This window comes from Theropithecus gelada, chromosome 13 (assembly GCF_003255815.1).
Source record: "Theropithecus gelada isolate Dixy chromosome 13, Tgel_1.0, whole genome shotgun sequence".
Taxonomy (NCBI): Eukaryota; Metazoa; Chordata; class Mammalia; order Primates; family Cercopithecidae; genus Theropithecus; species Theropithecus gelada.
Genome location: NC_037681.1, coordinates 95,150,928 through 95,175,144, shown reverse-complemented (window position 1 = coordinate 95,175,144; position 24,217 = coordinate 95,150,928). Strand labels below are relative to the sequence as shown.

The 24,217-nt window shown below is 53.5% G+C and overlaps 3 protein-coding genes across 6 annotated transcripts in view; 2 read left to right on the top strand and 1 right to left on the bottom strand.

Annotated features, from left to right (window-relative positions):
• Nucleotides 1–1,902: 1,902 nt before the first annotated feature.
• On the top strand, nucleotides 1,903–6,945 carry PCGF1 (polycomb group ring finger 1). 2 transcript variants are annotated; one of them, XM_025353901.1, is made up of 9 exons: nucleotides 1,903–2,034; nucleotides 2,463–2,568; nucleotides 2,726–2,878; nucleotides 3,049–3,120; nucleotides 3,244–3,349; nucleotides 3,530–3,563; nucleotides 3,662–3,748; nucleotides 3,881–3,961; nucleotides 4,109–6,945. In XM_025353901.1, exons 1-9 carry the CDS (start codon nucleotides 1,942–1,944, stop codon nucleotides 4,154–4,156), a joined length of 780 nt encoding a protein of 259 aa, XP_025209686.1. In that variant the 5' UTR covers nucleotides 1,903–1,941; the 3' UTR covers nucleotides 4,157–6,945. The 2 variants fall into 2 exon arrangements, with proteins under 2 accessions (XP_025209686.1, XP_025209685.1); XM_025353900.1 differs by having other exon boundaries at nucleotides 3,881–6,945.
• LBX2 (ladybird homeobox 2) lies at nucleotides 5,967–11,800 on the top strand. Of its 2 annotated transcripts, none has more exons than XM_025353903.1 (2): nucleotides 5,967–6,617; nucleotides 10,990–11,800. In XM_025353903.1, exons 1-2 carry the CDS (start codon nucleotides 6,425–6,427, stop codon nucleotides 11,379–11,381), a joined length of 585 nt encoding a protein of 194 aa, XP_025209688.1. In that variant the 5' UTR covers nucleotides 5,967–6,424; the 3' UTR covers nucleotides 11,382–11,800. The 2 variants fall into 2 exon arrangements, with proteins under 2 accessions (XP_025209688.1, XP_025209687.1); XM_025353902.1 differs by lacking the exon at nucleotides 5,967–6,617 and adding an exon at nucleotides 9,580–9,960.
• A 2,983-nt stretch (nucleotides 11,801–14,783) lies between these two features.
• The window catches only part of TTC31 (tetratricopeptide repeat domain 31), an 11,457-nt gene continuing 2,023 nt past the window's right edge, over nucleotides 14,784–24,217 (bottom strand). Inside the window, exons 3-13 of one of the 2 annotated variants that reach the window (XM_025354410.1) lie at nucleotides 19,212–19,314; nucleotides 18,866–19,095; nucleotides 18,600–18,683; nucleotides 18,155–18,211; nucleotides 17,964–18,044; nucleotides 17,667–17,858; nucleotides 17,284–17,335; nucleotides 17,110–17,200; nucleotides 16,896–17,037; nucleotides 16,587–16,688; nucleotides 14,784–16,412 (exon numbers count right to left, since the gene is read on the bottom strand). In XM_025354410.1, the coding sequence (XP_025210195.1) occupies nucleotides 16,116–16,412; nucleotides 16,587–16,688; nucleotides 16,896–17,037; nucleotides 17,110–17,200; nucleotides 17,284–17,335; nucleotides 17,667–17,858; nucleotides 17,964–18,044; nucleotides 18,155–18,211; nucleotides 18,600–18,683; nucleotides 18,866–19,095; nucleotides 19,212–19,314 (1,431 nt within the window). In that variant the 3' untranslated portion in view covers nucleotides 14,784–16,115. The remainder of the gene's footprint in view (nucleotides 16,413–16,586; nucleotides 16,689–16,895; nucleotides 17,038–17,109; nucleotides 17,201–17,283; nucleotides 17,336–17,666; nucleotides 17,859–17,963; nucleotides 18,045–18,154; nucleotides 18,212–18,599; nucleotides 18,684–18,865; nucleotides 19,096–19,211; nucleotides 19,315–24,217) is intronic. The other variant, XM_025354411.1, reaches the window with a different exon arrangement.

Here is a 24,217-nt window from a genome sequence, read left to right as displayed (position 1 = left end):
ATTCTGATTGAAAAGGGAAGCTCTCTTGGCCGGGCGCGGTGGCTCAAGCCTGTAATCCCAGCACTTTGGGAGGCCGAGACGGGCGGATCACGAGGTCAGGAGATCGAGACCATCCTGGCTAACATGGTGAAACCCCGTCTCTACTAAAAAATACAAAAAACTAGCCGGGCGAGGTGGCGGGCGCCTGTAGTCCCAGCTACTTGGGAGGCTGAGGCAGGAGGATGGCATAAACCTGGGAGGCAGAGCTTGCAGTGAGCTGAGATCTGGCCACTGCACTCCAGCCTGGGCGACAGAGCGAGACTCCATCTCAAAAAAAAAAAAAATTAAAAAAAAAAAAAAAAAAAAGGAAAGCTCTCAACAGGTTTTAAACAGTAAAAAAGAAACAACCTAATTTTTCAACTTTATTTTTAATAGCTTTCTTGAGGTATAATGGACATATAAACTGCAGATATTTGAAGTGTACAGTTTGATAAGTTTTGACATATGTATATACCCATGAAACCAACATCACCATAAAAATAATAAACACATCCACATCTCAAAAATTGTCCTTTGTCCTTTGTGTTTCATATTTTATCAGAATCACTAGCTCTGAGAAACATAGCACTGAGCTGTTATGTTGAGAACACGCGAAGGGGGACTCAAGGAAAACAGTCAAGAAGCCACTACAGAGGATAGTGACTTGGACCAGGGAAGTAGGTAAACAGTGGCTGTAATGTATAGTTGATTAATCACTAATCTCATAACTTCTTGCTGCATATTCACTCCAATTCCCTCTGAAGAGAAATGAACAAAAATGTCGCTTTCACAGGATAACCTCCTCCCTTCAAAAAAGTCCGCTAGCTCCCAATTGCCCTCAGGCTAAAAATTGCAACTCTTTAAGGCCCTGCTTTTTCTATTACCACTCTCAAATCTACCTCTTAACCTTCCTGTCCTCTGGTCATTCCCCTCCACGTCCTTTCTATTTCAGCACACTTCCACCCCCTCCCCCAAGTCTAAATTGTGCCCAAAGTCCCACTTTCTCCAGAAAGCCTTTTTGAGGTCTCCATTGGAATCTCTCCCTTCTCGAATCTCCAGTTACATTTGATGTTAATACCTCAAAGGAAATTTATCCTTTTTTAAGTACCCAGGGCTGGCGGTGTAGAGCTCTCGAGCATCCCGCGTAATCCCCAAGTGCGAGGCTGGGCCTATGCTACTACAGGCGCTCGCTGCCTAAGCCTGTCTGTGTGTGGCAGTGTCCTAGTCGTCCTCCCCTCCTCCTTCGGCATCTGCTCTGCATTAGTCTGTCCCAGGCCTCCGCAGGCGCCGATGATTAAATCATCATCATTAACCAGGGCCTGCCCCCCCATCCCCGGCAGCAGGGGGAGAATGGGGGGATAAGATCACTACCAAGTCCCTGGGGGTCTCTCCCTCCCCATCCCCCGGCACCCTCTCCGAGACTCTGCAAAGCCCGAGAAACTCCCTCCGTGGAGCGGGGAGAAGGCCCGCCATCTGGATGAAGCTCCGCTCCGCGGACGCCGACAGGGCGGCATTACGAGGAGAGGACCCAGGAGGGGCTTCTTCAGCAGGGTAGTCGTCACAGAAGACCGACGACCCTGAGCGGGTAGCAGGCACAAGACTGCCGGGCCTTTGGGGGTAGGAGGGGGCAGTCTTTCGCAGGCTCCAAAAGTTAGTCTTGAGGTCGCTTAGGGTCTACTATGATGAGTTCTACAGGAGGCTGAAGAGATAGGACCCTTCCCTATGCCCCCCCACCACTCCTTAATTACGGATTGAGGAGGGGAGGGGCCGGTGGGGCTCAGGTGAGCACACGGGGAGAAAGGAACGTGGGCGGGGCCTTACAGAGGGTGAGCGAATCCGAAAAGACCTAGAACCTCGTTGCTGGGAGACAAGTCCCGCCCTGCAGGCGGCACCGGAAGTGGCAGGCTGGGATCAGCCTTTAAGATGGCGTCTCCTCAGGGGGGCCAGATTGCGATCGCGATGAGGCTTCGGAACCAGCTCCAGTCAGTGTACAAGATGGACCCGCTACGGAACGAGGTGCAAGGGCGGCAGGGTTACTGCTGTGGTCGGCCAGCGGTGCGAACTGGGGCGGGCTAAAGGACGGGCGGTGGCTGGCCGGGCGCCCAGTGCGCCTGCGCAGAGACAGAGTGCCCAGTGCGCCTGCGTGATTGCGATCGGGTTGCCAAACTCCGCTTAGGACGCCTGCGCATTGTGTCGCCGACGTTGTGTAGTCTCCCCTGGGAAAGGAGGGTCAGGCGAGTCCACGTGAGGGAAGCCCCCGCTGTGCGCGGAGCCCTCTGCTGGGCGGAGGGGGAGTGCCAGCCCCCTGGAGCTCATCCCCGGCTGATGGCGCAGGACACGGGGCTTGGCTGTGGAGTGTGATGAAGGAGGCGACCCCCAGAGTGGGAAGGCGCACGGGTTGGGGGCTGAGGGTGGATGGTTGGTGACGGAGGGTGTATATTCAGGAGGAAGTTCGAGTGAAGATCAAAGACTTGAATGAACACATTGTTTGCTGCCTATGCGCCGGCTACTTCGTGGATGCCACCACCATCACAGAGTGTCTTCATACTTGTGAGTGCCTTGGAGACTGCCTAGTTCTTCCAGTCCCTAGTCTTCACCAAGCCGACTGCCAGCTTCTGTGCGGCCTGCCCCACGAATCCAGGCACCCCACCCAGCCCATGAATCCAGTTTCCAGAGGGCCTGAGAATCTACTTTTCTTTTCCTGCAGTCTGCAAGAGTTGTATTGTGAAGTACCTCCAAACTAGCAAGTACTGCCCCATGTGCAACATTAAGATCCACGAGACACAGCCACTGCTCAACCTCAAACTGGACCGGGTCATGCAGGACATCGTGTACAAGCTGGTGCCTGGCTTGCAGGACAGTGAGTGACCAACCTGACTTTGAGGGGCTTCTTGAGGACTAATTGCTGAGTGGCAGCTTGAGGTGACAGGGGCTTTGGTAGGAATCATGTAGGCAGAAGGCCAAAGATGAGGGAAGGACAAAGAGTGAGGAGGGGCTAATACTTTATTCTCATATTTCACCTTCTTCTAGGTGAAGAGAAACGGATTCGGGAATTCTACCAGTCCCGAGGTTTGGACCGGGTCACCCAGCCCAGTGGGGAAGGTATGTCCTTGGCCGCGGGAGAGTAAAGCCCCCAGAGCATTCTTCTTGCCCAGTTTTGCTCTCTGGGGAAAGAGGAGTATGGAATGTGTGCCACCAGCCACCTCACTACCCTATCTTTCTCAGAGCCAGCACTGAGCAACCTTGGCCTCCCCTTCAGCAGCTTTGACCACTCTAAAGCCCACTACTATCGCTATGATGAGCAGCTGAACCTGTGCCTGGAGCGGCTGAGGTAGGAGAAGGTCAGGGGTTGCAGAAGGTGACAGTGCCAATGACCCAGAGCCAGGGAGGGTATGGGGGAGAGGCCAAGCAGTGAGTGAGTACCTATCCCCTTGAAGAGAGTATATCATGGCTCTGGGTGGGGGAGAGGAGGAAAGATAGGGTTCCCTAACCTGTGTCTATTTCCCCCCAGTTCTGGCAAAGACAAGAATAAAAGCGTCCTGCAGGTGAGAAGGGCTGAGGGGAGGGCCTCTCTAAGGAGACTCACCTCCCATGGCCCTTCCCTCACACACCTTGCCCTCTTCCCTCCCCTCCCTGCTCCCAGAACAAGTATGTCCGATGTTCTGTTAGAGCTGAGGTACGCCATCTCCGGAGGGTCCTGTGTCACCGCTTGATGCTAAACCCTCAGCATGTGAGTAGTCTCACAGTTGGTTTCTTGGAGGGGAGAAGGGGCTAAGAAAGGAGGGACAAAGTCTAGGGTGGACCAGGGTAGTTTTTGACCTGCCAGAAAGTTCCTAAAATTATACCCCCATCTCCCTCCTAGGTGCAGCTCCTTTTTGACAATGAAGTTCTCCCTGATCACATGACAATGAAGCAGATATGGCTCTCCCGCTGGTTCGGCAAGGTAAGCCAGGCCACCATCCCTGGCTTCACCCCCCTTCAGACTCCCCCCAACCAACCCACAGTCCGCAGGGGAAGGGTGGGCTGAGGGGCCCTTTGGATAATATAATAATACTCCCCACTGACTACTACTTCCTCATTCTCTCCTTAGCCATCCCCTTTGCTTTTACAATACAGTGTGAAAGAGAAGAGGAGGTAGGGGCCAAGCCCCCACCCCATCCCACTCCCCTTCCCTCCCCAGATATTTATGTGAAATGAACTGCAGCTTTATTTTTTGAAATAAAAACTTTTAAAAAGCACCTCTCTTCCTTATTCTTCCTGCCTCACACTCATGCTGTGTCCTGCCTTCTTCAAAAATCCTGAGTTTCATTGTGAAGAAGGACCTGTGCTCTATGGCCATGGGCCCTCAATGTCTTGCCAAAGGAGAAGGGTAGAGGATCCCTATATGTGTGAAACCAGGCCTCCCACACCACTCTTTTTGGTGATGGGAAGCCTTCCTCGAGGGGAGCTCTCAGCTGTCCTTGTATGCTGCAGCATACAGTGTGGGTGCGGGCCTCTTAGGAGATGTCCTAATTCAGCGGTGGTGAGAAGGCTGGAGTTGGACAGTGGCTGCTGCAGGATTGAACAAGTGAGATATTTTAAAGAAAAATCCAAAGAATTGTGTTATAGTTTTATAACTTGGGGGATGGGGACAAAAAGGAGGGAGAAGTCTAAAAAACAAATGGGGTGGGGCCACAGGGATTGTCAAAAGTGGATGCTTGGCTGTCCATACAGAATTCAACAAGTACTTGGGGACCAAGACTAGAAGTCAGGATGGGGAATAAGTAGCTGAGGAGGAGAGGGAGCTGATGTGGAGGACAGCAAGGGCAACTTCAAGGAACAAGAGGGAAGCTGCAAGGCACCAGCTTCATTAATTGAGCAAACATTCCTTGTCTGTATGCCATGCCAGGGTCCTTGTTCTATGGTCCTCTCAGTGGGGTAGCTAGAAACTTGCCCAACTGCGACAGGAACAGACAGAGGCCAAAGCAGAGTTCCGGCCTGCTGCCAAATCTGGGACAAACTGTATGGAGGCACAGCATGTGTAGCCAGAACCCTAGTTAAAACCTAGGTCCCACCCTGGCTGGTCTGACTTCACAGCTTCTAGGGGATTGGTTGTGCGAAGCTGTTGAGGGCAGAAGGCGCTAGCCATCAAAGATGGAGGTAGGGTGGCAGAGGATGGGGCGAGAGGGTAGGGAGTGAGTACAGCAAAGGTGGCCTCAACTGGGTAAGAAAACTCCAGACTTGTGGGAAAGGCCTGAGCTCGCATTGGACGCTCTGGGGTGCCACAGTCGGACTGGCTTTCCGGGAGACCTCCGCCTCTCCGCGCGGATGAAGAGGCTGCAGACGCCGAGGAAGAGCTCGAGTGCGTGGGGCACTGATGGGGACCCGGGTGGGCACACCGCGGACGGCATGGGTACGCTTCTTTCCTGACATGGTCTCCAAGATTACCAAAGCTTCCAAACGTTTCCAGGGAATGCCTCTCCCCCACTAGCCCCCTCCTCGACCTCCTCCAGGAACACCCCAGCTCAGGGCTCCCCACTCCTCTTCCTCCGAATTGAAGCTCTGTGGGCTTTGCAGTCCGGGCAAGTACGTGGCGGCCAGGGCTGTTCTCCAGGAGTTTCTGCGCAAAAACGAGTTTCCTAGGAGTGACAGGGGAGTGGCATGGGCTCAAGGGAGAGTAGAAACGCTCCCGGGGGCTTTGCAGGGGCCGAGCAGCTGCGGGAGTTGGGGAGCAGTCCGACTTGGTCTCCCTGGAAGGCCCTCCCGTTGGGGCTGGGCGGCAGCTCGGCGTCGAAAAAGCCAGGTCTGAAGATTAATGGGCCCGAGGCCGGAGACCCTGAGAACCAAGTCACGGGACTTGAGGCCCTTGGTGACTCACGCCTTGAGGCCAAGCAGCGCGGAAGGCGCTCTGGCCGGATCTGGGGTGGGGCCCGGCCGAGCCTTGGTCTAGTCTGTCAGCAGCGGCAGCTGCACTGCGTCTCCCAAGGTGGCTGAAGCTGGCCAGCTGCGGGCTCCGCGCCGCTCGTCCCGGGCCTATGGGTCCATTCCCCACTCCCACCCGGACCCCGGGGTCACTCGGGTCTCCGTCTGTGCCAGGGAGAGAGAATCACGCCCAGGGTCCTCTCTGGCTTCGAGCAACTGAGAACGCGCCCGGACGCGGCGCGGCGCTCCGGAGTCAAAGGAGAGGCGGCGGCAGGACCACCCCAGGGCGCTGTCTGCACCCCCGGACGCTCTCGGCCGTGCTGCACTTTCGGGACAAGGCGTCCGTTCTCCCCTGGGGGGCCAAACCTTGCCTCTGCCCACCTTCCTCAACCCCGCCATTTCCAGGACTCACACGCAAAGGCGACAGCACCAGGATTTGCTCCAGCCTTTGGCACAGAGGAGGACGGGTCCCTCTCTCAGCCTGGCCAATCATTCCCAGGGCTTGATGGGAAAAAGGACTTCCCTAGAAGTGATTATTGCGGAGTTGGGGGGAGAAAAGTGTCGGGGAGGGCGTCCGAGTTTCCCACCGCTGGCTGCTTCCCCACCCGCACACCCGGGAGGGTGGCGGTGGGCGCGCAGAGATCTTTGCAAAACAACGTCCAGGGCGCAAAACAACTCACAGGCCTGCCGCGCCCCAAGTCATGAAACTAAAATATAAGGATCGGTTCACTCCGCAGTAGCTCTTTTTGAAAGAGAAAACAATCCCAGAAGTGTGCGAGACGGACGGACGCCCCTTCTCACGCTCCTCTGCCTGGACTTTCCTCCCTGAACTCCCACTTCCCTCTCACTCCCGTTCACGGATGTTCCCTAAGGGTGGGGAGGAGGGGGGCAAGCTCTTCTCTGAGATTGTCCTTGTCCACCTCCCCAAGGGGTTATTCTGAGGGGTTACTCCAACCCTTCTACACATTCACAGAATTCAGTGGAATGTCCGGGCCAGGCAATCAGAGACTAAAGGTCGTTTATTGAGCAGGACTCCGTGCCACCAGTGGGGAACTGGGTTGAGCAGGGGCGGCCCGGGGTGGAGGAACCCGCCGATGGGGTATGCAAGATAAGGTGGGGGTAGGGCTGGGGGATGAGAATGGGAAATCTGAAAGGGGAGGTGTGAGAAAGCATCCTTAAGTGGGAATGGGGTGCCTTCCCAAGAGACCGAATTTGGAATGTGGGGATCTCTACAAGGGGAGGGAGTGCAGGGCCCTGAAATGTCTGAAGGGACAATAAAAGGAATCTGAGAAGGTGGGAAACACAAGAGATTGCCTGAGGATGACGGGGAAGGAAAACAGTCCGCCCCGCGGGGCCAGTGGTGAAGGCTGGCCTCCCTGCATCTCTTGAGAAGGATCTTGAACAGGGAGGGTTCCACCCGTGGGCGGGAAGAGGCGAGCACCCGGGATTTTCTGCGCTTCCAAGCTGGGGTTGGGGGTAGCCTATAGGATAGCCGAGTAAGTGTCCCCTCCCCAACCTAGAACAAGGTTTAATCTCTTAATCTTCCTCATTAATCACTCACCCTCCTCCTACCCCTCTCTGTGGATCCGGTTTCTCCCCAGCTCGAGTTCCAGTACTGGGAAAAGTCCCCTTCTGTGGCCCCACGATCCCCTGGACTAGTCCCTGGCCGCTATGATGACCTTAGAGGGGCCTCTGCTGTCCTGGGCCTCCTCCCTTTGCTAGTCTCCACTTCCATCTCCTCCTCCAAACTCATGTTTGGGAGCTGTCCAATCCCAGTACCTGAGCCCAGCTGCAGAGGGGAGAACCAGGCGGGAGAGATGGAAGGGGCTGCAAGGCACAGGCCCATAAGGAGCTCCGCACTCCTCACAGACACACGCAAGTAATTGAGAGCAGAGGTAGAGACAGACACAAAAGCCACATAGAGGATGTATGAGTGAAGATTGCAGCGTCTGCTTGGTGACATGCCTGGGATGCAGTGGGGCACTTCCTGCTGCCTCCAGAGAGCTGCTTTATTGCACATTAAGTGAAACCACTGGGATGGTTTCCAGGGCTGAGGCCTGTAGCCCGAAGATCTCTCCAGGACCTCCTCTGCCCCTCACCATTAATAACCATTTAACAAGGTCCTGAGGCAGCTCAGCTTTCCACCATGGCCTGGCTCTGCTCTTTGATCCAGCAGTGGCCTATCAGGCTTTAAGTGTGTTGCTCAGCTTTCCAGAAGGGCATTGTGTGAATGTTGTGGGTGGGGGAGGGGGGTTGTTGGAGTGAGCCCTTTACCAAGAAGACCCTATGAAGGTGCCTTCCCATCTTTGTCAAAGAGTCTTTGGCCCAGGTGCCTTGGATCTCCTAAGCCCTGTTTAGGGAACCCCAATTGCATGCTGCAGTTGCCCCAGGGAATAGACAGGTGGACACTGCACAGATGGTGGGAGACGCAGCAGTCTACAAGGAAAGTGACATAATGGACAGTCCAGGAGGGACTGGCCTGGTTCTTCGTGGCACTGTTTTAAAAAGCTAGAAGCACATCAGTTTCTAACTTCCCTGGGCAGCAAAGCTGCAAGCTCCTCAGAAGTGGCAGGGCTTCCCCGCCTCTGGGCTGTCAATCCTCCAACTGTTTGGGGTGGAATGTAGGAACAAAACCCATACCTTGCTGGGTCTCCCCTGCTGAGGCACCGCTGTCCCTGAGCTGCCTTCTTCCTACAAAGGAGGGCTGCAGGTGCTTACCCAGGTATGAGCCCAGAACCAGTATAAGTGTGGCAGATAAAACCCAGATTAAAGAGGAATGAATACACCAGGCCTCACAGTTAGCACCTGGGTTGTCAGGATGCCTGTCCCAAAATCCAGTTGGGTTCGTAAAGTCTGCCCTTCAAGTCTCTCTTCTATGGGGAGTGACTCCTCTCTGGCCAGGGCACCTTGCTCCCCTTGGCAGTTTCTGAGCCTCCGCAGGCTGGGGAAACCATACATACCTGAACTATGGGAGCTTAAGAAGAAGAAGACAAAGACAGACAAAATCGACTGATTTTGCCAGTCCTCACTGACAAAGACCCCTCCTGGGCAGTTGCACCAGTTTGGAGTTCCCTGGGTCTTCTCTCCTGCGGCCCGGGTCTCCTGGCAGCTTCTCTGTGTGTTCTGACCTCGTCAGGTGGGGCAGCCTAGAATCCGTTCACCTGTGCTTGCTTCTTCGTGGCATCCCCACTACTCCCAGTTGCAGTCGCTCTGCCAGGCCAGGTCCTCTCAAGTGTTGCGCCCCCGACCCACGCAGCACTAATCACTTCCAGCCGCCAGGACCTTTTAAACAACGTTTCTCAGGGGTGGGGTGGGGAAGAGGGAGCCAGGTTAGGAGACTGAGGTCCTAGCTGGGATCAGATATCCCAGCACAGTCAGCCCTGATAGCCTTCCTTAGAACTTTGCAAATCCCCAGCCGCTGGGGCCAGAGAAGGCAATTTTATCGTCTACGAGTTTATGAGCCAGAGCGGCTGCTAGGCGGGGAGTCGGCGGCATACAGCGTCTGGAGGTATGGCCCGGCCTGACGGTGCACAGTGCAGCACCCCGCAGCGCGGAGCAGCCCCGCGGCCCTGCTCTGAAGGGTAGTTTGGTCGGCTTCTGCTCTCCGCGCCTGCCCCAGCCTGCAGAATTACCCTCCCCGGACATCTAGGAGCTCCAAACCCACCAGGGCCTAGGGTGGAGAGGTGGGGACGCAGGAGGAGGGGCACACGGGACTCGGGCCCAGAGCCGGGGGCGGGTCCGAGGCTAGGGGCCCGGATCGGGAGCCAAGCGCTGGGGCCCAGGCGGCTGCGGAGTCGAGCGCAGCGGGCAGCGGGACCGCCCCAGCCCGGCCGACCATGAACTCGGGACGCGAGCCCCGAACACCCCGGACACTCTTAAGCATCGCAGACATCCTAGCCCCGGGCATGGTCCCCCGAGCACCCTCTGCGCCGCAGCTTCCAGAGTCGGGTCCGGGTCCAACGTCGCCGCTGTGCGCGCTGGAGGAGCTGACTAGTAAAACTTTCCGCGGACTTGACGCGCGCGCTCCGCAGCCCTCTGAAGGTATAGAGCCGGCAAGGTCGCGGACTCTGACTTGGCCTTTTCCCCACCTCTCTCCTCCTGGTTCCCCGTCTCAAACCTTTGTCCCACCCCAGGCCACCCACCCTAATCCGTCCCCTGTCCTCAGCCCACATGCCAGGACTCGCACCTGCGACTTCTCACCTCTCTTCCGTTAGTCCCAAGTTTCCGCGGCGGCTCCGGAAGGCCGCCAGTACCGCAGGGAAAGGGCAGACTGTCGCCAACTGAGCTACCAGTTGCTCTGTTCCCTGTAGGCAGGGCAGTCGCGATAGAGAAAGGCAGGAGAGAAAGAGACAAAAGGCTTGAGCCGCAGGCGGTAAACGACTGAGCCTGCAAGGGAGGCACAGAAAGCGCTGGAAAGAGGGTCGAGTCTCTCCGGGTGACCAAGCTCCGCTCCAAGGCACTCTCTTCTCGAGAGGAGTCAAGGAGCAGAAAGTCCTTGGCGCAGCATTGGGCGCGGGACTGCGCACTCTGCCTTTCCTCGCTCTCTGTACCTCATTATCTTCCCTTTTGGGCTCGAGGAGCGGGCTCTGGTGTCACTAAGGAACTGTAAGCCGAATGCCCGACCCGATCCATGGAAGGGCATGATCTAAGTCCTGTTAACACCGCCACGCTGGGTCGGCTGCCCTGACTCTTACTCGCCTCTGGTGTCACCCTCAACCTATAGCCTGCTCAGCCTGAGGCTCCTAAAAGCCTCAAAGGCTCCACCCCAGAAGGTTTGACCCTGCACCCGGTCCCCTCTGAATCATCCCTCCCTTCCTTCACTTCCTTGCCCCTACAATACGCCCTCAGCCTGCTGCCTTTCGTATCCTTGTGGCCAGCCCGCTTTGCGCCCCCTATCCCCACCTGGGCCTGACTCCCGGTAAGGGATCACAGTTCGGGTCCCCATCCGCCTTCCTGGCTCTCCCTCTACTTTCCCCACCGCCACCGGCCCAACCCCACCCCCAATTTTTCTTTCCAGGCCGCAGCCTGATTCCCGGAGGCTGGAAACTGACCCCCTCCCTATCCCCGTAGGGCGGGCAGCCGCGAACGCGCTGGGCCCTGGCCCTGCCGGCCGCAAACGGCGCAAGTCACGCACGGCGTTCACCGCGCAACAGGTGCTGGAGCTGGAGCGGCGCTTCGTCTTCCAGAAGTACCTGGCGCCGTCCGAGCGAGACGGGCTAGCTACGCGACTAGGCCTGGCCAACGCGCAAGTGGTCACTTGGTTCCAGAACCGACGAGCCAAGCTCAAGCGCGACGTGGAGGAGATGCGCGCCGACGTCGCCTCGCTACGTGCGCTGTCCCCCGAAGTCCTGTGCAGCTTAGCACTGCCCGACGGCGCTCCACATCCCAGCCTCCGCCTCGGACCCGCCGGCCCTGACTCCCGGCCCCACCAGTCAGACGAGGAGATACAGGTGGACGATTGAAGACAAAGCCGCCGCCAACCCTGGGCTCTGGGGTCCGGGACTCCTCACCTCGTGCTCTGCCTCCTGCCCGAGTTCCAGGGTGGAGGAAGGAGGTCCACTTGGGCCTCTTCCGGCCCACAGTCCAGACGCTCACCTTTCCCGGTTTTTTTTTTTTTTTTGTAAGTTTGTTTTGTTGTTTGAGACAGGGCCTCGCTCTGTCGCCCAGGCTGGAGTGCCGTGGAGCGATCACCACTCACTGCAGCCTCGACCTCCTTGGCTCAAGCAATCCTCCTGCTTCAATCTCCTGACTAGCTGGGATTACAGACGTGCAGCCCCACCTCAGGCTAATTTTAAAAACTTTTTTTTTAGAGAGGAGGTCCCGCTATGTTGTCCAGGCTACCTTTCCCAATATTTTAGAATAAAGTCGAGACTCTGCCGCACCATGCCTCTATTCAGACTCCCGTCATGAGCAAAGAACAGTAAAATCTGTAAAGTGCTATGGAGTCTGCACTTGGCACTGTGCCAGGGCTTTCAATGCAATGTTTCCTTTAGCCCTTATAGCAACCCTTAAGGTAGGTAATAATTACGCCATTTTTACAAAGTAAGAACCCTAAGGTCAAGTTTTGGACCCAGCATCCAGCCAGCCATCAGGGCTGATGCTTACCAGTCTACCAAGGGGAAGTCACCGGGCCTAAGTGAAAGACAGTGGGGTCTTGGCCCACCTACTCTGTGCCTGGGAGACCTTGATTCTAATCCCTAGGTTGGCCCCAGGGTGATGACATTGCTTCCCTACCCATAGGTCATTTGTTAATGGGTGCCTGACCCTTTCCCCATCCTGCCAAAAGAACCCTCCGCTGGGACACAGGCAAAGAGATGGGTGCCCAGAGAGGCCACACCCCTACTTGGAAGCCCTCTGCCAGGCCCCTGGGCTGGAAATGTTCCCACTACGATGGTGCCAGCAGCCAGAGGGCAGAAAGGCCTGGCCCGCTGGGGTGAAGCTTGGAGTAGTGGCCTTGCCTGGTAGGGATTCCAGCCTAACTCAGCCAGTGGACATTTCTAACATTCATTTATTCCACTGGTGATAATCACCCTCCTGCAGTATGAGGGGAGAGGAGGGGGAACGCTCAGTAGTTGCAAGCCTTCCCCTCCCCAATGGTCCCAGACCAAGCTCAGGTGTCTTTCCTGCTTCCCTTCTCTCCTGTCAGTCCTCCAGCTCTCTTCAGACTTTCTCCTGCCTCTGCCTAAGTGTGACAACCCCACTTTCAAGGAAGCTCCATGGGTTCAAGGGGGGTCAGCTAGGGCCTTAGTTGCAGGTGGAGGGCCCAAGAAAGGATATGCCTTGGGGAGTGAACAAGGCTGGAAGGTAGAAGGGAACCTGGCATTTTCAGACAATTAACTACCATTTATTAAGCAGTTCCAAGTGCTTTGCAGGTATTAATCCTTAAAATAACCCAACCGGACAGAGAATTTTCTTCCCATTTTAAGGATAAGGAGACTGAATCACAGAACCCTGAGGAAACTTGGCCACGTGACAGTTTGCAAGTGGTAGCACAGGAACTGAGTTGTTTGCTTGTCTGATTCAGGAGCCCATGCTCTTGGTCTCTATAAAGGTGACTGATCCTAAAGGAAAGAAGCAAAGGATTTACAGAGAGAGGGGAGGAGAAAGGGCCACAGGTAGGAACTTAGGCATTGTACTTTAGAGCATGGTCCCTGGAGGTTTTAGAGAGAGACATGAGACCATTGTTTAGGGTAGGCCAATCTGGCTGTGGGCGCAGGGTGGATCAGAGACTGATAGAGACCTGAGGAAGGGAGTATATCTCTGGCCACTGCAGAAGGTAACAACAGAGAACTCAGGGCCAGACTTGAGGTGGGGCTGGGAGGTGGTCACAGAAGAGGAATCTGCGATTGCCCCAGGGATTAAGGATTGCATGAGTCAATGACAACCTAGCAAATGTCGGCAACTGGAAGAAAAATGGCAACATGGAAACAGACAGTGACCACTGGTGTAGAGCTAAGAATCTGTCAGCCATTATGCATATGCAAAAAAAACCTCTTTGCAACTGCATTGCCCCCTCAGTACTCCCTTCATACCTTCTAAATAATGCCTCTCTGGAACATTTCCAGTAGAGTGATCAACTCTTTTCCATCTGCCCAGCATTTTCCAAGTTTTGGCACGGAAAGTCCCTCATTCCAGGACATCCCTCAGTTCCAGGAAAACCAGGATGGTTGGTCACCCAACTTTCCAGTCCTGGGAACTCAGAACTCAGGCTATTGGGTCAGACCCCTATTAATTAGGAGGGTGAAAGTGGGGCAAAGTGTCAGGAGTCACATGACTCTTGGAAAACCTAGAAGTCCAGGACAGGCTAAGGTACTGGGGAGGGAACATTTACTTGAGAAGCTAGAACAAGGAGCCAGTTCAGCTGGAAGGCAAAAATACCATTGAGTAGTGGTGGGCGGCCATTGTTTGAGAGGCCAGGAGCCCCACAGAAGTCCCAAAAGCGTGCAGGTCCCTGCTCAAAAACGGAAAGCCAGATGAGCAGACCTCTTATGGAACCACTATAATGTAATCACCCCTTGAACAAACACAACCACCTATGCCCATCCTGCTCCCCAACCAGGGGTGAGCAAAGAACTCTCACGGCAAATCCTTCTAGTTAGGAAGGTAGGGTCCAGTCAAGTTAACTGGCTTTGAGTCATAACCTCTCTCCCCGTTAAGGTTTCCCAAATTCTCGCCCAGCTAGCACTGCCACCTCTTACACTCAAGCCTTGGACAACAAAACTCAAACCTGTCCCACCAAAATGGCCTCTGGATCAAAGTCTGCTTAGCTAAGCCCTCGAATAGTGTGTATCAGGATCACTTGGTAGGTTTATTGAAACACAAATTGCTGGGCTCTGCTCCCATGGTTTCTGACATAGAAGGTCTAGGATGGGGCCTGAAAAATTGCATTTCTTTCTTTTTTTTTTGAGAGGAGTTTTGCTCGTTACCCAGGCTGGAGTGCAATGGCGCGATCTTGGCTCACCGCAACCTCCGCCTCCCGGGTTCAAGTGGTTCTCCTGCCTCAGCCTCCCGAGTAGCTGGGATTACAGGCACGTGACACCACGCCTGGTTAATTTTGTATTTTTAGTAGAGGAGGCATTTCTCCATGTTGGTCAGGCTGGTCTCAAACTCCTGACCTGATCCACCCATCTTGGCCTCCCAAGTAATCTCCCTGTAATCTCCCCTGCTGGGATTACAGACGTGAGCCACCGTGCCCAGCCTGAGAAATTGCATTTCTAATAAGTTCCTGGATGATGCTGATGCTGCTAGCTTAGAAACCACACTTTGAGAATCACAGTCCCAGAACTATAGATTTTGCGAATTTCAGTACCAATTCACCCATACTCCTCTCTTCCTACTGTGGGAAGCATGACTATGTAGGACAGTTGCAGACAAAAACTGGTTTATTTAGCACCCACTAGGTACCAGGCACTTGGGAGGTATTTTCTCACACTTTCGCTTTCCATCCTCACAATATCTCTTATGAGGTAGGGACTACCCTCATTTTTATAGACGAGGGAACTGAGGCTTAGATGTTGACAGACCCGTCCAAGGTGACTCAGTTGGTAATGGTAGACTTCATCCTGCTACACAGTATTTAAGGGGCCTAAACTATAAACAATTTTTTAAAATTTGCGAAAGTCACACATAAAGGAGATGTTTCAATACCTCCTCTCTCCAGGTATGAACAGTATTGAGCAAGACCCATAGGGCAGCAATAATCATTTATCCTGATGAATGGTTCCTCTGTGAAAGGCAAGGGGCTTGGGGGAGAGCTAAAGCCTCCTGCAGACCCACATTTAAATGAGCTGACAGTCCCAGTAGGACTACGGAGGAACCAGCTAGGGGAAGCTGCCAGGATCTTAGTGGTGAAATTAAAAGGAGATCATGATTCTTACACAGGAAGTGGTGAATTCAGTTGACCCTTGGAAAAACTGAATAAATTAACATGGGGAAAGGCTAATTACAATGCCCAATGGTGGGGTAGAGAAATAGAGTGGCCAAGGTTGTAGCAGCCTGGGCACCTGCTGAGGCCCCATTCAGCAGGAGAGCCACCAGTCGGGAGTGTGGACATGTATGGCCCTACGAGCTCTAAGCAGGAGCTGGTAAGAGACTTCCCAAATGCAACCCTTGGTGAATATTCTAGCAGTGAGAGGAGGTGAGCACCAGACCACTGAACAAGAGAGGTCAGAGTCATACACAGCTATCTGGACAGGAAATGGCATGAGGAGCTGTGGGCAATCTGGGGGCTGTGGCTAGAAAAACAGGGCATGAGCTGGGGCTAGGAAGAGGTGAGCATCTATTAAGCTGAAAGGTGGGACTCAAGACCCCTCAGCATTGTGACCCTGTTCCTGCACACCAAGCTCCAGTTGGTCAATAAGGCCCCCAGGACCAAGAGGAAGAGCAAGGCCCAGATGCTTTCTCACTGTCTCTGTTATAGCCTAAAAACCTGAACTTTCCTATAGTTCCCTTCTTGAGCCTTGTTGGGTTTTATTTTTCCTTACTGCCCCCAGAAGAAGCCTTCTGCTTGAGAACCAAAGGATGTTTCAATGGATGTGGGGCTCCTTTCTCTCATCAGAAACTTCCCCATGGCAAGAGGAATGACTGCTAGGGACATCATTAACTATGGATCTAGAGAATAAGGTCTCAAAATATGCAGTGAAGTGTCACCACACTATGTCCCCCGCCATGGGATGTATACAGGGACTGGTGCCCCCTCATCTGGCCTGAGGTAGATGCTGGAGCCCAAGTCCCAGGATGTCCCAGCCCTTTGAGGAATCCTGGGGCTGGAGAGGATGGGGCCTTCTACTCTGAGTCTGGGAGAGAGGCTGGCTGGGGTGGCTTCGGTGACACGGAGGATAATGCAAGAGTGGACACAGGCCAGGGGACCTCGGAGCACTGCTTCGAGGGCACCTGAGGGAAGGTAGGCCTGAGGCTCCCAGCTCAGCATGGGGAAGTGGCTGGAGGGCCCCAGGTGACAGAGGTGGTACACAGATTCCTCTTCGCTGACCCTGCTGAGAAGGGAGAGAGAAGGGCACTAGATCCTTCTTCTAAGCAGGACAGCCCATGCCTCTCATTCCACCCATCCTTCCCCACCCCCTCCTTAGCCACCTGAGGTTTGGTATTGCAATCCCAGCCAATTCTCCCCGATACCCGCCTCAGCATGACAGTGGGCCTGGCCCCCTTACCAGTGTGAGTTGGAGAAGGCAAGAGCGGAGCTCTCGGGCTGCATCAGGCTGGGACCCACCTTTCAGAGTCTCCTGAAACACAGCAGCTGCCTCTCTGAAGCGCTTTGGTCCCAGAGGGATCAGAAAGAAAAGATTAGGTGTCAGGGTGTCAAGGAGCTTAAAAGTACCTTTTCCAAAACTGGCCCCTGCTCCTAGTACCACACCATTGTGACATTTTGGTACTAGAAGCTTATCTAGAAAGTCAACATAGACCCTCTCCCCACTCCATCCCACCCAAATCTCTCCTGTTTCCAGTCCCAGACCTATTACCTGTAGTCCCATCAAGGCCTTGCCCAGGCGGAAGAGGCCCCGGGGCCAGCCAGGCCGTAGGGTAAGGGCCACTTGGGCATCAGCCAGGGCCCACACTGGCTGACCCAGCCGCTCATGGCAGAAGGAACGATTTCCAAATAACCTGATAAAGACAGAAGGTGGCCAAATGTCTGAGTCCTCAACACTGCCCTGCCCTGGCCAAGCCCCCACCTACCGGTGGTCCTGGGGGTTGAGCTTCAAGGCCTGGGTGAAGAGGACCACGGCCTCATGGTAGAAACCATTTTGAGCAAAGCTGGTACCCAACTCTGGAAAGGAAAGAGGGTGAGAAGGTTCAGAAGGGGCTACCCCAGGGAGGGTAGGGTAAGGAGGGAGAGAGAAAGGATCTCACTTGCCAGTTCCTGGCTCCGTTGTAAGGCAGCTGCCAGCAGTCCCGGAGATGCCTGGGGATAGGGTGCAAAGTCAAGCAGGCCTTGAGGTCTCAGCCTCCCCAAATCCTTCTCCTTTGTTTAAACAGATAACACTATAATTAGTATTACCCAACTCATGTAATCCTCATGACAGCCCTACAAGATGGTATCAGCCCTATCTTCCTAGAGAGGAAACCACCCGGGGTCATGGTGACAGTGACACGGCCTGACTCCACATCTCTTGACCCTAGGGCCAGAGAACTCCCACTGGACCCTGCGTCAGTCCTTAGATCCTGTGCCTCCCCAGCAGATCCTTGTGCCCCTTCCACAGGTCCAGCTGAAAAAGGTTCTTCAGCCACCTCACCTGTGCCTTTGGACTCTGCTGGGGCCTCTCCTTTCTTGAAGGGCTCTCTTCCTTTTGACCCATCTTCTGGAGGGGCAGGCCCCTGCCTTGGGGCTCCTGATTCAGTCCCTTCTCTCTGCGGGCACTGAGGGGCCAATCGCCAACCTTGCGCAAAGCCAGAGACACAAAAGTGCTAGACAGATCCAGTGAGTCCTGTGAACAAAATGGAAAGTTAGGGACGGGGTGGGGATAAAGTACATTCTGGAGGAAGAGGAGGAAAATGAGCAAAGACCAAGAAGAGAAAAAAGGGGTTCTTACCTCTTCTTCACCACACTGTCCCTGAACTGGGTTTCCAGGGCTGGATGGGGGGCTCTCATCCCCATCTGAGATAGCGCTGGCCTGGAAGAAAGGTTGACAGGTACACAGCTGGGATCACCTGGAGCTGTCTGCTTTCTTGGCCCTCACCTTCCTGGCACTTGGTGCTCTTAGTACCGGCCGTAGATACTCACCTTGGGCTCCCCATAGTACTGCTCCAAACGCTCCTGTCGCTTTCGTTCCTTTTGACGCTGCAATAGTAATGGTAATAATGATGTATTTTGAATACTTACTGTATGTTATCTGTTGGGCTAAGATTTCTCATTCCATCTTTGCAGCTCTATGAGACAGGCATCATTATTATCCTCATTTTGCAGGTGAAAAAGCAGACAAGAGAGGCACCAGCCAGAGGCCTCATGTAAGGAGGCAGATTCCTACCTAGGCAGCACAGTAGGATTCCAGAACCACTGCATCAGACAGCCTGTGAGAGACCCCCCAGTCCCCGGGCCCCTTGTGTCCTCCTGGCAAGACAGTCCACTGCAGGCCATCTTGAGCTCTCTCCTGTTCCCACAAAGCTTCCTCTTTCCCTCTCCCAAATCCCTTTGGCTCCCCTGCACCCTCCAGCTATGCTCTAGCCACCTTCTTCTTAAGTCGTTTCTTCTCTGCTTTCTGTTTCATGCGCTCCTCCTCAGCCACTAGCTCCTCAGCCAGGCGGTTGGCTTCCTGAAGGACGAAGGGCAGGTGACAGAAAAAGGGAGAAACAGGGAAATGGAGAGCAAACATGAAAGGGGGCAGGCAGTGCAGAAGGATCTTGAAAGGTACCAATTAGGGGAGAATATAGGGATGGGAATACGGGGATTGAAAGAACCCCGGGGGACGGCAAAGCCCTCTCCTGAGAATCTCACCTCTTCTGTCACCAGGAGCTTCTGGGGCATGGCCACCTGAAGCAGGCTGTCTGAGACACTGGGGAAGGTGGCAGAGGCAGAAGGGCTTTGAGGGCAGGGCTCAGACTCTTGGGGAGGATACAGGAAGGACTTGCGGAGACCACAGTAGGTACCCAGTCCCTCAGCCCCCTTGCCCCCGTCACTCTGTCGAGTTGATTTCCCTTCATCATCCAAGTGGCCCAGGAGGTAATCTGTCAGGAGGGAGAAACAGACAGGAAAGAAAGAACATGAGACAGGGGTGCATCTGAGGGTCAGCCCTCCCAGGGTACCAGCCTCGATCCCTGGGCCCAGCCCCTGCACTCCCCACCATGGTGCCACAGCTGCAGCCGCCCGCTGCTCCCATCCACATGGATCCGGTGCAGGCCCTGGGGATCACTCTCCACAAGCCGTCGAAGAAAATCCACTATGTCCTGGGAGGGGGAGGGGAGGGGAGGCTGGTGTTGGGGGCAGTTCCTGGAGACAGCGAGGGCTTCGCTGGCTTGATCTCTCCACCATGGCAGCCACCAACCAGCCATCCAGCCCAAGACTCTCACTGGCTCTGACCTCTCCCTCCTCAGCACCACAAAATCTGCTGCCCCCGGCTTTTGTAGTGAATCACCTCCCCTTGCTGCTCTCCTGCCTTCCCAAGGGTTGAGTATGGTATTCAGCCTAGCCTTCTCCACCATCCAGGATCTTCTCTCCTCAACCCGAGTTAGCCACACTGAAGCCCCTGGAATGAAGCTCTCTCACCTGCTCTTTCAGCTAGGCCCCCTGTCATATCTGCAGTATGAACAGCCCCACATAACCCACCCTGAGGTTAGCTCACACCTAAACAAGTACAGCAGCTCCTGGCTGGCTGCTCCTCTGAACCTCATCTGTTTCTCCACAAAGCTAAGCTCTGAGAAATTACTTCCCTACTCAGGGACATCCAATAATCCCCCACTGCCAAGGCCATAGGCAGCGTTGAACCCAGTTCCTCAGCCTAGGATTCAGAGCCTTCCAAAAGGCTCCCAGACTGACTTTTCTAGCCCTCCTTTTAATCCTCCCCTGCTTCACTGCTGTCCTCCCTCTCACCACCAGGCTCCCTCCAGCCCTGGGGCCTTCCCCCAGCTGCTCTCCAATCCCTCCTAACTCTGAGCTTCTTTCTCACCACATCGTGCCTTATCTGCAAGGTCCAGTTCAAATTCTATCTCCCTTCAAACCTTCCCAGACCCTTTCATCTCCAATTATCTCTGCCCCCTCCAACTAATCTGCACCCACGTGGTCTGTGTTACACAATTTAGAACCTTGTTATTGATTGCTTTCTACTGCTCTCCTCATTGGCCAGGCAGCATGGAATTGCAAAGGGCATTGTGCTGGAGTGGAGCCACTTGCATCTGAGGTTATTTTTTCTTTTGAGGCAGGAGTCTTGCTCTGTCACCCAGGCTGGAGTGCAATGGCACAATCTCAGCTCACTGCAACCTCTACCTCCCGTGTTCAAGCGATTCTCCTGCTTCACCCTCCCAAGTAGCTGGGATGACAGACACATGCCACAATGCCATTTGTATTTTTAGTAGAGATGGGGTTTCACCACATTGGCCAGGTTGTCTTGAACTCCTGACCTCAAGTGACCCACCTGCCTCGGCCTCCCAAAGTGCTGGGATTGCAGGCGTGAGCCACTGTGCCCGGCCAACTATTTTTTGTTTGTTTCTGAGGCAACGTCTTGCTGTGTTGCCCAGGCTAGACCGAAACACCTAGGCTCAAGTGATCCTCCTGCCTGTGCCTCCTGAGTAGATGGGATTTCAGGTGTGCACCATCATGCGCAGCTTGTCCAAGTTTTCACTCTGCCACTTCCTGGCTGTTTGATTCTGGAGATGTCATTTAACTTCTTTGGACCTCTCCCTCATTCACAAAATAAGGCAAGACTCTTTAAGACCTGGCTCACACATTCTGTGGTTCTGATGAGAGTCATTTCCTCAGGGAGTATAAGCTTCAAAGACAGGAATGATTACATTCCTATTTGCCTAATCAGGCCTAAACAGAGCAGGACTGACTGAGAAGCTTAGAAGTCAATGATCTTTTGGATTTATTGATTTAGAAGCCACAAACTTAGAAACTCCAGCATGCTAAAAAAAAGCTGTAGGCAGGACTTCAGATGATTGAGGTATACTCAATTTTCTAAACAATCTTCGATCCAAGGCTTCGCTCTGAAGACAGTCCTGGCTTAACAGCATCTCCACTTATACTGCTAGGCACCTTCATCAGTCCTATACTTAAATTCAATTTCCTGGTGGGTTTGTTTCACCTTCCTAACTGCAACATAAGCATAAATAATGAGCCAGGTGTGGTGGCGCATGCCTATAGTCCCAGCTACTTGGGAGGCTGAAGTCGAAGGACTGTTTGAGCCCAGGAGTTCAAGACTGCAGTGAACTATGATCATGCCACTGCACTGAAGCCTGGATAACAGAGGGAGACCCTGTCTCGATAAATAAATATGGCTGGGCACGGTGGCTCACGCCTGTAATCCCAGCACTTTGAGAGGCCAAGACGGGTGGATCACTTGAGGTCAAGAGTTTTAGACCAGCCTGGCCAACATGGCAAAACCCCACCTATACTAAAGATACAAAAATGAGCCGGGCATGGGTGGCACACGCCTGTAGTCCCAGCTACTCAGGAGGCTTAGGCATGAGAATTGCTTGAACCTGGGAGGCAGATGTTGCAGTAGCCAAGATCACACCACTGCACACCAGCCTGGGTGAGAGAGCGAGACTCTGTCTCATAAACATAAATAAATAAATAAATAAATAATAAATAAATCAATAAAGCATGCTCTCTGCCCCATGTTAGGCAGCCTCCTCAGGATGTGCCACTCAAATATATACTGTATTTCCTCTCTCTTCCTCCTCAAACCAGTGTAATCATCATTAAAAATAAAAAATAAAAATAAAAAAAAAGCTGGGTGCAGTGGCTCACGCTTGTAATCTCAGCACTTTGGGAGGCTGAGGCGAGTGGATCACTTGAGGTCAGGAGTTTGAGACCAACCTGACCAACATGGTGAAACCCGTCTCTGCTAAAAATACAAAAATCAGCCAGGCGTGGTGGCACGCATCTGTAATCCCAGCTACTTGGGAGGCTGAGGTAGGAGAATTGCTGGAAACTGGGAGGTGGAGGTTGTGGTGAGCCGAGATCGTGCCACTGCACTCCAGCCTGGGCAACAGAGCGAGACTCCGTCTCAAAAAAAACAAACAGGTATTTCCTTGACCTTCTACTACCTGTCCCCAAACCACAGTCTGTGCTACTCTTTGAATTCACTACATGGCCCCTACATATGATCTGGTCCCCCAATATCACTGTGAATCTTCTGCTATCTTGTCACTCTCCTCCAGCCACAGTAGTGTCCTTGGAAGTTCCCACAACACACCAGCTGTGCTCCCATCTTAGGGCTTTGTACTTTACTTTGCCTGGAATGCTCTTTCCCCAGTGAACAGCTCACCCCTTCATCCTTTTTAGATCTCTACGTAAATGTCACTTTCTGAGAGAGGACTTCTCTGACCACTCCTTTTTTTTTTTTTTGAGGTGGAGTTTTGCCCTTGTTGCCCAGGCTGGAATGAATGGTATGAACTCAGCTCACTGCAACCTCCGCCTCCAGGGTTCAAGTGATTCTCCTGCCTCAGCCTCCAGAGTAGCTGGGGTTACAGGCATGCACCACCATGCCCAGCTAATTTTGTATTTTTTAGTAGAGACGGGGTTTCTCCATGTTGGTCAGACTGGTCTCGAACTCCTGACCTCAGGTGATCCGCCTGCCTCAGCCTCCCAAAGTGCTGGGATTACAGGCGTGAGCCACCACATTTGGTCTGACCACTCCTTTTAGAAGGAGAAACTTCCCAACTCCACTAGCATTCCCTATTCTCCTTCTTGGTTTTTCTTTGTACTTCTCATATTTAACATACTATGTTGCTTATTTATTTGTTCACTGGCTGCCCTCATTAGATGCTCCTAATTTGTTGAATACAAAGATTTTTGTCTGTTTGGTTTACTGCTATCTCCCAGTACCTACAACAGTGTCCAGTACATAGGTGGTAATCTGTAAGTGTGTGCTGAGTAAACAAAGAGATTGGTGAGGAGGCTATTCCAGTAGAGACATAGCCAGGAACCGTGTGTGAAGAAACATGTGTGACACAGTGAGTGTAAATTTTTTTTGTTTTTTTTTTGAGACACATTCTCACCCTGTCGCCAGGCTGGAGTGCAATGGCACAATCTCAACTCACTGCAACCTCTGTCTCCTGGGTTCAAGCGATTCTCTTGTCTCAGCCTCCCGAGTAGCTGGAACTACAGGCACCCACCACCACACTCGGCTAATTTTTTGTATTTTAGTAGAGACGGTGTTTCACCATGTTGGCCAGGATGGTCTCCGTCTCCTGACCTCATGATCTGCCTGCACCAACCTCCCAAAGTGCTGGGATTACAGGTGTGAGCCACCGCGCCTGGCCGTGAGTATGGACTTTATCTTGTCAGTGATAGCAGTGGACTTGATCTGGGGAATGAAACCATCAAATGAAATAGTGTTGAGACAGCCGGGCGCAGTGGCCGGGCGCGGTGGCTCAAGCCTGTAATCCCAGCACTTTGGGAAGTCAAGGCAGGTGGATCACCTGAGGTCTGGAGTTTGAGATCAGCATGACCAACATGGAGAAACGCAGTCTCTACAAAAATACAGAATTATCCAGGCATGGTGGCGCATGCCTGTAATCCCAGCTACTCGGAAGGCTGAGGCAGGAGAATTGCTTGAACCCGGGAGGCGGAGGTTGCGGTGAGCCAAGATTGCATCACTGCACTCCAGCCTGGACAAGAAGAGCGAAACTCCGTCTCAAAAAAAAAAAAAAAGAAAAAAGAAAAGAAAAAGAAAAAGAAATACTGCTGAGGGAAGATGAGGCTATGGATGTAATGTTTAGTTCAGGCCAGATACAAGGAGTCTTGATCTAAAGGAGTGGCAGTGAGACCAGGAATGGAAATGAGGGGCTTCTGTCAAGAGACATTTCAGAAGTAGATTTTAGTGGCTGGCACGATGGCTCATGCCTGTAATCCCAGCACTCTGGGAGGCCGAGACGGGTGGATCACAAGGTCAGGAGTTTGAGACCAGCCTGGCCAATATGGTGAAACCCCTCTCTACTAAAAATACAAAAATTAGCTGGGCGTGGTGGGAGGCGTCTGTCATCTCAGCTACTCAGTAGGCTGAGGCAGGAGAATTGCCTGAATCCGGGAGGTGGAGGTTGCAGTGAGTGGAGATGGCACCACTGCACTCCAGTCTGGGTGACAGAGGGAGACTCAGTCTCAAAAAAAAAAAAAAAAAAAAAAAAA

Bases quoted from the DNA above. Each gene is read 5' to 3' on its own strand.
- PCGF1 (XM_025353900.1), top strand. From the start codon at position 1,942: ATGGCGTCTCCTCAGGGGGGCCAGATTGCGATCGCGATGAGGCTTCGG. The intron at 2,569-2,725 runs GTGAGTGCCTTG...CTTTTCCTGCAG, and splicing joins CACAGAGTGTCTTCATACTT to TCTGCAAGAGTTGTATTGTG. The intron at 2,879-3,048 runs GTGAGTGACCAA...ACCTTCTTCTAG, and splicing joins GGTGCCTGGCTTGCAGGACA to GTGAAGAGAAACGGATTCGG.
- LBX2 (XM_025353902.1), top strand. From the start codon at position 9,756: ATGAACTCGGGACGCGAGCCCCGAACACCCCGGACACTCTTAAGCATC. The intron at 9,961-10,989 runs GTATAGAGCCGG...CTATCCCCGTAG, and splicing joins CGCTCCGCAGCCCTCTGAAG to GGCGGGCAGCCGCGAACGCG.